The sequence below is a fragment of the Gambusia affinis genome, linkage group LG11, assembly GCF_019740435.1.
Source record: "Gambusia affinis linkage group LG11, SWU_Gaff_1.0, whole genome shotgun sequence".
In the NCBI taxonomy this organism is placed as follows: Eukaryota; Metazoa; Chordata; class Actinopteri; order Cyprinodontiformes; family Poeciliidae; genus Gambusia; species Gambusia affinis.
The window spans coordinates 408594-421355 of record NC_057878.1 but is presented as its reverse complement, the minus strand read 5'-3'; the positions used below and the strand labels follow the sequence as shown (position 1 = coordinate 421355).

Genomic DNA, 12762 nt, shown 5'->3' with positions numbered 1-12762 from the left:
TTCTCTCAGCTTTTAATACTCTTGCTTACATTTTCATTTTGAAAGCAGGACTTTGTGTCTTTCTTCTCAAAACTTGTGATGCTTGTCCTCAAAACATTTCGTCGTACTCAAACTTAGTCTCTACTAACTTACAAAACATGGAACTGCCTTTTGTCACAGTCGCCTGGCAACCTCTCAGCCAATAGAATGAAAGTGTTGTACTGAGTGCGTTGTTTCCTTCTAGCAGGTGTGCCTGTGTGGGTACATTCACCTGCACTACCCACTGTGTAGGGAGAAACAACGACGTCAGCTTTCTGCTTCGTAGTACATGGTTACTGCTATTCTTTCAACCCGGGTTAAAAGAATAGCAGTCAGAGAAATATTGTAGCACCTCTCCATACTACAGTATCGCTCTGACTTTGCCAGCTTGACCATTGTTATCAAGATCCCACGTCTAAACCTCCACTTCTATGTAGTTAGCTTCTTCAATTCCTCCTTTTCCTACAAAATGAATCTTCATATTATCTCTATTGTGTTCATTGTGTATATTTTTATAATTTATTGTAAATAAATTGCCTTCTTATTTCATTCTTCATTTTCATGATTATTCTGCATGAGGGACAGGAAAATGTTTGCAAAGAATGAATGTTCAGTATGAGGGAATTCTGATTCAATACCATCTAATACTCCACGGTTGGATTTTATTAAACTAAATTTAGAGTAAGTATGTGCATCTATGATCTATGCAGTTCACAAATGGATGGGATCATGAAGAAGGAACAAATGAGATATGTGAATATTAACTCAACATTTAAAGACATTAGCTAACATGTCAAACCTTGAGTGCTAATAGCTATATTAGAATGTTGTAAAAAGCTACAAAGTTTGATTGAGGTCATACAGATAAAATCAGTTATACAAAATACATAAACAAATTATGTAAACTTTTAACTGTGGAGAAAGTTGAAAAAAACAACATCTAATAAATAGTCTCATTAATTGGCTTCAAAATTTGGAAGCCATGCTAGTAATCCTTGTTTACCTAAAATAGAAAATGTTTGGTCTGATTTTACACCAGACAGTGAAGGAAATAAAATACAGAGTGTAAATCTGGTTTCAGCTGCAGAGACATGAAATGTGTCTTAATATCAGTGCATCTCACCACAACCAAGCTCATCTTCATGGTTTTCACAATCCATTGTTCCATCACACCGAGCCATAGTACTGACACACTGGGATGAAGAACCGCAGCGAAACCTTCCCACACAGCTAAGACCCACTGTAGATGAAGAGAAGATAAATGTGTGCAGTGTAGTTTGTTAAATTTGACAATAATGGGTTATCATTTATTTTGCTCATCCTCAACATATCCAAGTATTTGTTCAAAATATATGACACACAAGAAGTTATAAGACAATGATTATATGCATATACTCACTGACAAAACACATATAACAGTACATTTGCAGCCAAGTGAAGTAATACTACACATTAAAAAGGGTTAGATGTTATTGTGTTTTAGGCTGATTATCTGTCCCAGAAAGTGTTTGTAGAGCTAATATTGTGACCACTAGATCTCAGAGGATCTGTTGGTACAATGCCCCTCTAAGAGTAGCCTCAGAACAGAGCATGGAAGGACATTTATGACACATAAGCATGTCAAACACTGCAAACAAAGATGCCTATTTATGGGCTGGCCCATAAATGTGCCCACCAGGTATTGCTGTCATAATTTGACCAAAAGGATATAATAAAATCGTCTTTATTGCCCGTGGTGACCCATTGGTTGATTGTCAGTAGGCTAATTCAATTAAATCTTTCAACTTTATTTTACAACCCCAATTCCCCAAAATGAAGATGGGACATTGTGGGAAACATACATTATATCACAAAAGTGAGTACATCCCTCAAATTTCTGCATATATTTAAGTATAATGAACAAAATATAAACGCCCCATGTCAGATATTGTTCTCACGTGGAGTTAACAGCTGTAAATGAGCATTTACTAACATTTTATTGTATAAAAGTAGTATTTCTTTTGATTTGTGTATAATTTTTAATCCAACTTCCTGTCAGTGAGCATTACTCAGTGAGTTGGTTTTTTTAGTGCATGGGTGAGACATGTCCAGTGGGTGATCAGACAAAATGAGCAACAACTGGACAATTAAAGGCCACCCCAAAATGTAACATTTTGTCACAAGTCGTAATGCCTCAGGTGTTGCAAGTTATGCAGGAGCATACCATTGGCATGTTGAGTGCAGGGACGTCCACCAGAGCAGTAGCTGGATGGCTCAATGTCCATTTTTGGACCATAGGCCATTTAAGAGTTTGTTTCCAACAGACTGGCATTACTGCAAATCGACCCACTTCAGCACAAGATCGCCACATCTGGCTCATCCATCTGGAGACTTGTCTAAGATCAGCCACACACACAGCTGATGAGACTAGTGGTCTGCACAACAGACGCATCACACCTCAGACTTCCGTAACCACCACGAGAAGCCAACTTGGTCAAAACAAAATTCCTCAGCCCAACCTCTATCATGTTCAAAGGACTGTCAATCTGCCTCAAATGGCAGACTGACATGATTTTATGTTGTCAAATTTTGTTTTATTTCAATCAATCAATTTGATCCATAAAGCACCCTTCATGTTGGAGCCAGCTTGCTGGAAACACATAACAAAAGGTATTTCTGACCTGGATTAGAGTTGTGAAGTAAACTGAAACTCTCAGTTTTGCTCCCATCTCTGTAAGAGGGCTGGTGGACATTACAAGAGATGTACTTTTATGTTTTCTTCACTTCCCTGGACTAACCAGGGGAGTCATTGCTCATATTCTTTGCTGAATTTCTTAATAAAACAATAATCAAAATGCATTTTGATTCATTCTTGATTGATTCAGTGTTTCATCTTAGGTAAGACTTATTTATTTTCATAACACTCCTATCATGTTCAAAGGACTATCAATTCACTACAAATAGCCATACCCCGATGTTATCAATGCCGATATGATCAGTAATAACTGAAAATATATTTTGAGTTTCTATATATGTTGCATAACCCAAACTCTCATATTTGACATGTTTATATTTTTGTTCAGTGTATATCTTTTCATGGGATAACACAGACAAAATGACATTTGATACAATGAAAGGTAATCTGTGTGCAGCTTATACAACAGTGTAAATTAATTCTTCCCTCAAAATAACTCTATATACACTTTGGTTGCTAAACCACCAGCAACAAAAGTGAGTTTCCTCCGGTTTCTCCAGCTTCCTCTCACAGTCGAAAAACATGACCATTAGGTTGATTGATCTTTCTAAATTTTCCTTGGTGTGTGGGTGCATAATGTGCCACTTATTTTCAGTTAAATTCAAATTTAAAGCATACTTTGTTGATCCTAAATGGAAATTAAATATTGTTGTAACTCAAGTTAACAAAAAAACAGTTATTGTAGATAGTGATGGCTATTGGAAGAAAGGATCTGATGGAAATGGGGTTTGATCCGACTTTGTTTCTCCTGAAATCTACAATCATCTCCTGTGAAGTGTATTGAGTGATATACACTTATTGTATATAAGTGTATATACTACTTATCAATCAATATACACTTATCAATACACTCAATAAGTGTATTGAGTGGTATACAAACTTGACATTTTATTTATATAATAAGTAATTTCCACTATCAGTAATGTGTCTATCAGGTGATTCCTCTGGTCATTATCTTTCATTAGAGCCTCATTGATGACTGCATGTTGAAGCACTGAGGAGTTACAGTCATTTGAAGCTTGTATATCAGACGTTGTCCAAGTGTTCCATTTGCAGTCTCCAAATGGAACACTTGGACAACACCTGTACATCCTCAAAAATAAACACGTGCAAAATGACATTTCTTTTTGTGCTCTTTTGATCAATCTTGAAATCCACGAGCAGAATACTTTATTCTACAGATTTATTATTATTATTATTATTCTAGATTTATTTTCCACTCCATACATTCAACACTCAATGTGTATTTACAAGAAATAAAAATGAAAAATCTGGGTAAAGCAAAATTTTTCAATTTCTTTTTGTGTTACAAACATAATAGCTACAATCTACTTATAGTTAAACTATTCTTGACTGAAAAAATAGAAAATTTAAATTGTCATCTTCATAAAGAGACCAAGCTTTTGCATGTACTCCAGATTGTTCAAGAACAGCTGCTGATTTAATTTGGATTTACCTTTTCAGCTGTTTTTAGAGATTTTGATAGTTAAGGGGTTAAATGGCCAACATAAAAAGCAATAAATTATAATTGCAGTTTACTAGTTTGTTGTGAACAAATTGAGCTCAGTGTCATAGATTAACCTCACAGCATCAGATTGTTGCTATGGTAACAAAACAATCCAACTATGAATATTGTTCTTTGAACTTTTAAAAAGTAAATTTGCCAGGTCCTTAAAATCTTACATTTAAATGTTAAACAATTTAAAATCTTTTAATTTATGCTAAAACCATTAAATCAAATTGAGCAGCATTGATAATCTCAAACAAATGTTACATTTGTATATCTGTTGTCTGTGTTAAAATATTAGCATTTATGGGGCCCCGGAGGAACTGGGAGGCCTTATGGACCCACTGACTTAATTTGGATTAAATAGAAGTGCAAATAATTAATATTCATTTTAACTGTATTTTTTGATTTGTTGTTTTAAGACTAGTTGTGGGTTTAAATATCATTTCACTGGCGATGTTTTCCCTTAACATTTAATTACCCAGTAATATTTTTGTTATTACTGTCTAACTAACATCTTGTAAACCAAAAACATGGTGGACCGTCTCAGCGCCCCCAACCACCAGGCTCAGCAGGTCTTCTAGGGGAATCCCTGCTGTTTTACATGATTCTCTAACTATTGATGGAACACAGTACATTTCAGGTGTAGAGCAACAAGGGCATTCACAAGTGATTCAATTCTTTTGAACAGCTCTTTACTGTGAGTGGTAGGACTCAAGTGTCAGAGCTGTTCTTTGTTTTCATGACTTATCTTTAAATACAGCATGTCAACAGCTTTTATTTTTATTTAATTTAAAATGTTTTAATTGGGGAATAAGTTAAATAGATAGCAATGGATGGATAATTTTAATATTTATTGAAGCAGAAGGGGATTTTTTTTTCTAACAAAACAGCTCCAGGCTATTTTTCTTTTATTATATTTGTAAATTACAAATAGCCCTAAAATGCTATTAATGAGTAGATTGTTCATGATTTTATTATGGTCAGTCATATTTACAAAACAGCACCACTCTTCTCATCAGTATAAACAAAGAAGACAACAATAAGTTGTAATATTTTCATTTCAGGTTGTATATATTAATATGTGTTCAGTGAGGCAATTTCTAGTTGGCATCATGAGGTGTTTGTTGGTGGACCCAAAATGGATACGTGAATCATATTGACTGTCATTAATAGAACTGAAACCATAGAAATATCACAGTGAATGCAGGAAGTCAGAGAGGATGAAAGGAGGGCGACTAGTAAAGAATGGCTGAAACTGGCTTCAGGTGTGAGGGGAGACAGAAAGAGAGAGAGAGTGCTGAGGGGGCGAGGGAGATCACATGGAGGACTATGAAATATGAATCTAACACTCAAGCATAACTAAACAGGAAACATAATTAAACTAGAGTAATTAAGAATAACCAGACACAAGAAATAAACTAGAATCATTCAGAAAGGACTGAACAAAAGAAAAATAGGAACACGACTGATCTAATTAAAAAAAGGAGACTATGAAACACAGAATAATGAACAAACCACAAAACAACCCAGGTCTGTGGTCTGTGAGTGTTTGTTAAATGGGTTAAGTGGTCCTCAGCCAGAAAAAGTTTGACACAACAACTAAATTTTTCTGTTTTGTTATCAGTAATGTACCAAGAGTGCATTGTGGCTGGCAAGTTGTTTTGCCATATAAATAATGGCAATCCACATTTATTCACTGGAAGTACATCATCGCAGTTTTTTCTATTTTGCTCAAATAATCCCAAAAGGAGAATGTCTGTTCATGTGTATCTGACCTCAATCTGAGATGCCCTTGGGTTTTGCAGCAGGACAATATTTCCAAACACCAGCAATTCCACCTATGAATAACTAAAGAAAAATAAAATGAAGACTTTGGACTGGTCAACCCAAAGTCCTGACATGAATCCTAGCTATAGAGATTAAAGACACTTCATTCTCAAAAAGCCTTAGAACTAGAACTAGAACAATTTTGCCTAGATGAGTGGGCCACAATCCCTCCACAGCACTGAAGGTCTCATTGCAAACACTTGATTGCTGTTGCCTAACCTGTTATTTCCTCCTTTAATAAACACCATCATTTAAAAAGTGCATTTTGTGTTTACTTGTGCTGTCTTTGACTAATATAATTGGTTTGATGTACCAAAACACTGAAGTGTGACAAACCTGTAAAAAAAGGAAATCAAGAAGGAGTCAAACAGTTGTTCACAACACTGTAATGAGCTGATGACCCTCGAACAGAAAAAAAAATACCTTCTGTACCACAACTGTGCATCAGAATCTTGTGGTTGTCTCAGTCACTGCCAGCTCCACAGAGGTAACACAAAGCTGAGCTCCTTACCTCCAAGGCCAATCCCGAGAACAAGAACTATCATCAAGACGAGGCTTGAAGCAATCAGCAGTTCAAATCGATGAGGAATGAGTCTGTTTTTCCATCCCTTATCCAAGTCATTGTCTGCTAATAAAAATAAAAAACACAGAATAACGTTTTGAATATTTAGCTAATTTTTTCTATAAATAAATACTTTCTGCCAGTATTTGTACTTTTGGATGATCAGAATATGTTTTTCATATTCACAAAGGTTGACATCAAAATGGATTGTGCCTACTATTGTTCTCATGAGGATATGTTGTTCTGAGAACCTTTTTGATGGTAGAGTCATATTGTTTGTCTGTTAAAAATTAAAACACTCTGAATAATTGTCTTGTACAAAAGTACAAAATTGGCTGTCCCCAAGACCAGTGAAGGCTGTGTTCACACTGCAGCCTGAAGTGACCCAATTCCGATTTTTTTGCGGTAATGCAACTTGTATCTGATCTTTCATTGACAGTCTGAACTGATTTTCTCCTAATGCAACAGAGGCCACTTGGACATCCGATACGTATCCAATACAAATGTGACCTAATGTCCAGGTTGCATTCATCTGACCGGAATGTCATTGTTACTCGACAAATGTCACTATTCTGCACCCTGATATGTCCAAGCGGAAAGAAAAACAACAACTATGGTAGACAATAACACAAATTAACTTGTAAATATGCTGGCTCCAGTCAGACAACAATTTCAAAATCGCAAGATATGCTCCACCTTTAGCATCCATGTTTATTTCCGCAAACATTGAGCACTGCTTCTTGTTTATGACGGTTGGGAAAACACTCAGCACGCTCTCTATGTGTGATGTTATTTCGCCCTCTACTGCGCATGCGGGACATTTTCAGGTTGTTTACAGTTCGCAATGGAGATCACATACAAGTCACATAATGTGATGTGTGAATGGCCATGGGAAAAATTTTGATTTGAAAAAAAAATCGAAATTAGGTCATTGTAACCTGCAGAGTGATCGTAGCCTAAGTCTTCTTAAAATAGTGTCTTTGAGAACAGTTCTTAAAAATATGGTGAGTGTTTTCAGCAAAGTTGAGCTGACTGTTCAGGAATGACCCAAAGTATTTAAAATTTCACAGTTTCAATAGGTTGGTGATCAAGTGAAATTGAACCCTCTTTCAGGTCTTGTTTAGGTCATTTAATCAGCTCTACATCCTTAAGAAAAAAAAATGTATGGTGTTTTATTAGAGGATTTATCTTATACAGTGCGAGTAATGCTGAAATTAATAATAAATAATAAAGACTTTGTAATATTCTGATTTAGTGATACATTAATGATAGTTGTGTTACCACCCCACGACACTAGAGGCAGTACTACACTCAAGAAGATGCAACTAAGGAGCAGAATTAGAAAAACATAGAAAGCTATAGAACTTGTTAAGAACTGTGAGCTGCGCTGAAGTAAAAAAAGAGAGAAGTTCAAGTACATGTTGAGAGTGGAACTCCTTCCTAAAGGTGAAGATATCACAGATTTCAAAAGAAAATAAAAACAGGAAACCACGGATAATATAGGAAATAGCGCCCCCTTCATTTCTGGAGTGGAAGCTTCCCATTTTCAAATATGGTATTGGTTTGCCATGTGGTCTGGCCTCGCCCCTTACTGTTACCTGCAGCGAGATGTATTTGCTCTACTTGGCTAAACCAAAATAGCAGAAGATGCCTCAGCACTGTGGGATATTTTTGTTCAAATTAACATGAGAGCTCAGAGGATAACTTCTCACAAGTAAGACAAACATATTGTTTAACTTTTGTGAATAGAATTGTCAGGATCTGTTCCTTTTCTGTGTTTATTTTGAGTTTCTGTGTCTCTGTGTTGTCCTGTCTCCTCTTGATTGTTCTGTGTTCTTTGTTCCTGGTCGGGTCCTCGTCGTGTCTGTCTAGTCTGTCTGTTGTCACCAGTGTGAGCATTTGCCCTGCGCTCCTTTGTGTTGCTGGTCTTTTGGATTTTGATTTTTCATTAAACCATCTTATTCATCTCTACCTGGGTCTGATGCCTCTGCCTCACCACCAAATCATGACAAGAATATTACTATACTCTGTTTATGTCCACCAGCGAAATGCCAGTTAATATTAGCCATAGTGCATGTGGTAATACCGGGGTCCAGCCCAGCTATGAAGAACCAAGATTTTGAACATCTTAAAAAATTTGAATTATTCCTTAACACTGATTACAATTATCTGACACAAAGTGCAGCTGGTTCATTATGGAGGCAGGTAAATCAGTGTTTAGATTTAAGAGCAGGTCAGACCCCATGCTGATTATTCTGGAAGAGGTATATCCCTAAACACTGTGGTCTTGGAAGGTTGGTTCCAAGACCACAGTAATTTTTCCTTTTGATTTTTGAAGGTAAATTCCTTTAAGAATGAGTGACACATTAACAGTGCATTTGACTGGTTTCACTTATCAGAATGTCCACCAATCCATCCATCTATCAACTTCTGCTTATCCGGGGTCGGAGTAGAAGCCTCAGAAGGGAGGCCCAGACTTCTCTCTCCCCACCCACTTGGGCCAACTGCTACAAGGGAATCCTGGCCACGTCACACTGGCTGCAGACCACTCCAGCTGTAGATCACAACCTGGTGGAGCCAATAGGACCACATCATCTGTTAAAAGCAGAGTTGCGATCCTAATGTGGCAATATGCCCTGTAGGCTCAGAACGCACCACACAAATGCCTGAATCTAATTGGTTGCGGTGATGGCTGTCGGTATATAAAGGGCCCTCCTTCACCTGGTTGACATCATGTTGCTTTTTTTTACGGTTCAGTCCTCGCTGTTTGCTGGCGCTGCACACTAGGTAAGGCAGGCATCTCTCTCTATTGAGCTTATTTCTATTTTCTGTGTAACAACCGCATACAAATGCACGATCGAATGGTGCAGTTAAATACGCTCTAGTCAATCGATCCTCCTCGTGGTAAGAAGCCTCCCACACTTGATGTTTGTAAGCTTAGAATTAGCTAAGCTTCTGTTTTATATCCAGGCTGCCTGTATAGGCTGTCTGATTTCCCTTTCTGTCAGAGGCACTACATATAGAGCTCAGTGGTTTTGATACATGTTGCTGTTTGTCCTTGGCCAGCTGTTTGCCTGTTGTCCTGTTTGTCCCCGACTGGCAGTCCAACTGTCGTTTTCGTTATCTGTTGTCGGCTGCCTACCTATCGTCCTGTTTGCTGGCCTCATGCCCACCGCCCTGGTCAGCGTAAAGCTGGCACCTGTCACTCATCCAGTGTTGCTGATTTGGGCTGGTTTGTGACCAGGTCGGACCGATTCTTCTAGTGCCGCTGTGGGTGGCGTCTGCTGCGGCGTGGCGGTTCGTCCCAGGACGGATCCTTAATTTGAACTGTTGCTGCTTGATTATTTGTCATGAACTGAATTGTATAATTGTGAATTTGTAGCGGATACAACATATATATTTCACACTTGAATGTATACTTTTATTGTTAAGGGGAGAAGGTGAGGTTAGAAGACACCAATGGTTGTACTTCATTCTATTTTTGTTTTGAATTGGAAGACATTGACAATAAATCAAGACTCAAATTACTTTTTCGCCTTTTTCTGCTGACTTCCACATTGGTGACCCTGAACATCTGCGAACATCTGAACATGTTCTTTAATGAGACCTCACCAGATGCTACCACTGCTTTTCCACCAGCTGTGGTTTCGAACCCAGTTTCTTGCCTGGCGGCCGTTACTCCAACCGCCACTTCTGCTTTTGCTGCTGTTATCAAGCTTCCAGAGTTCTGGCAACACGATCCAGAACCATGGCTCCAGCATGTGGAAGCCCAGTTCAATCTCCGTGGGATAACCACAGATGAGCCCAAGTACTTCCATGTAGTTGCTGCGTTGGATTCCGTCTCCACCCGCCGTCTGATGGGTCTGCTGAGGAACCCACCAACTGTTAACAAGTCCAGCGCGCTCCAGGAGAAACTGCTTCGGCTCTACCAATCGCTTGCTCTCTCTGAATGGTTTGGGGGATCGCAAGCCCTCCGAGCTGATGAAGAACATGCTGGCATTACTTGGCTCAGCAGATGTTTCCTTCCTTTTTACACATCTGTTTCTGCTCCAGCTTCCTCCACCTGTTCACACCGCGCTGGCCAGCTCCCCGCTGATCCAGACAAAAGATTATTGCTCCATGGCTGAAGAAGCAGACTGGATTTTGTTGGCTTCCAGACACTAGAGTATGAATGCACTTCTGCCAGGTGTGACTAAAGGAGAATCTGAGCCTGTCGATGTCGTGGCTGCTGTGATGGAGCGACAGATGGACGACGTTCTCTGCTTCTACCATTGCCTCTTCGGAGTGAAGGCGAAGCGCTGCATTCCTCTGTGTTCGTTTGTGTGTCAGGGAAACAACAGAGCCAGCGCTTGGCAGCTCGGACAAGCTGCTTTTCATCATGAATGAGGTATCTGGACGGCGTTTCCTAGTGGACTCGGGTACACGGCGGGGCGTCGTACCAGTTTTGGTGGTGGACGTTTTGTGTGAAAGTAACGGACCACTGCTGGACACGGCTAACCGCACCCCAATTTACACTTTTGGATTGAGTTGGTGACTGTGTATTTCAACGTACATCAGTTTCACAGGGACTTTGTAATAGTTTCTGTGTCTTTACCAATTTTGGGTGCAGATTTTTTGTGTGTTTTTAGATTATTAGTAGATGTTGCTAATAGCTGCTTAATAGATGCTGTGTCTTTTGATATATACTCCTGTAAACTTGGCGGTCCCGGCCATTGACCCCTCGCCAACATTTTTTCCACAAGTGATCAGTATCAGGTCTGTCTTTGCATTGCAGCACACAGTTCAAGTGATTCAGTTTCCCAGTAATGTCTGTCAAAAATGCCAGGTCAAGTATCCACTCTGTGTTCTCCAGCAGTGAGACATCTTCACCTCTGGACTGCATGAACTCTTGGATTTCATCCAAAAGTGACAAAAAACTAAGTAAAACTCGCCCCCTGCTGAGCCATCTGATTTTGGTGTGTAGCAGCAAATCACCATATTCAGCTGACATCTCCTCCAATAGCACCTTGAAAGTTCTGTGCTCTTTTGCTTTGGATCGGATGCTATTTATGATTTTTACAATGGGAGTCATCACATGCTCAAAGCCGATCACTTTTGCGCATAATGCCTGCTGGTGAATCATGCAGTGATAATACAGAAATTTTGGAAAGTCTGAGTCACTTTGACAGTGAGCGATGAAATCTGTATGTCGGCTGTATGTATGCCCCGTCTGTAGTCAACGCTACCAGCTTTTCCATCGGTACCTTTCTCTGTACAGAAAACTCCTACACCGTTTTATAAATGTCAGCTCCCCTTGTGGTTGTCTTTAACCCTCTGGGGACCAGGTACATACATTTCCTTGTGGTATCATTTTTTTCAGGACAATCTGAAACTTATGAATTTATACTTAGTTTTAACTTTTGGACATACTGTGGCTGTATTTTGGACCTTGAGTCACAGAAAAACTAAATCCGATTTGGAAAAATTTAAAATTTTTTCACTGTGGAAATGTCAAATATTCACAACAAATGGTTTTTATAATTTAGAATTACAATATATACTGTAAATTTCTTAAACTGATGTAAAAATATTGCAAACAACACAGTTTTACAACATTATTAGCATGAAAATGAAGGCAATTCTTCATTCGTTTGTATGCAATTTTTGAAAAAACGTCATAGGTCAAAACAAGATGATAAAAAATGTGTAATTGTTTGGGGGAACAAGATTAAAAAAGGTCTTTTGGACTGTAGAAAAAACCTTGGCTCCCAGAGTAAGGTGGCTGTAAGCTGTTTACTACTAACTGCTGGGGGAGTGGCTCTGCCTCACCCCGTAGTGATAAACTCCTTGCAGATGCGCAGCGCTGCCATTCCTCTGCTTGGATCTGAGTAGCTGACTCTCAAACTGCCAGGATCTCATCTTACTCTCGGTCTCTGATACCGAGAGTATCAGAGACCATTAGCAACTGGTCTAAAATCAGTTGCTAATGAGAATGATTGATCCACCATCGTCATCATGGCAACCCTCACTGTGCCCAGACTCCGGCTGCGGAGTCATTGTTCACATGATTCTTTATATACAGAACAGAAACCACTAAGCTAAAAACAAATTACGAAGTTGATGCCACCTGTT

At 38.8% G+C, this 12762-nt stretch overlaps 1 protein-coding gene across 1 annotated transcript in view; it reads right to left on the bottom strand.

Annotated features, from left to right (window-relative positions):
• tmprss3a (transmembrane serine protease 3a) overlaps positions 1-12762 on the bottom strand; it is a 65890-nt gene that overhangs the window by 40922 nt on the left and 12206 nt on the right. Inside the window, exons 4-5 of the mRNA XM_044131927.1 lie at positions 6601-6717; positions 1142-1258 (exon numbers count right to left, since the gene is read on the bottom strand). Of these exons, the coding sequence (XP_043987862.1) occupies positions 1142-1258; positions 6601-6717 (234 nt within the window). The remainder of the gene's footprint in view (positions 1-1141; positions 1259-6600; positions 6718-12762) is intronic.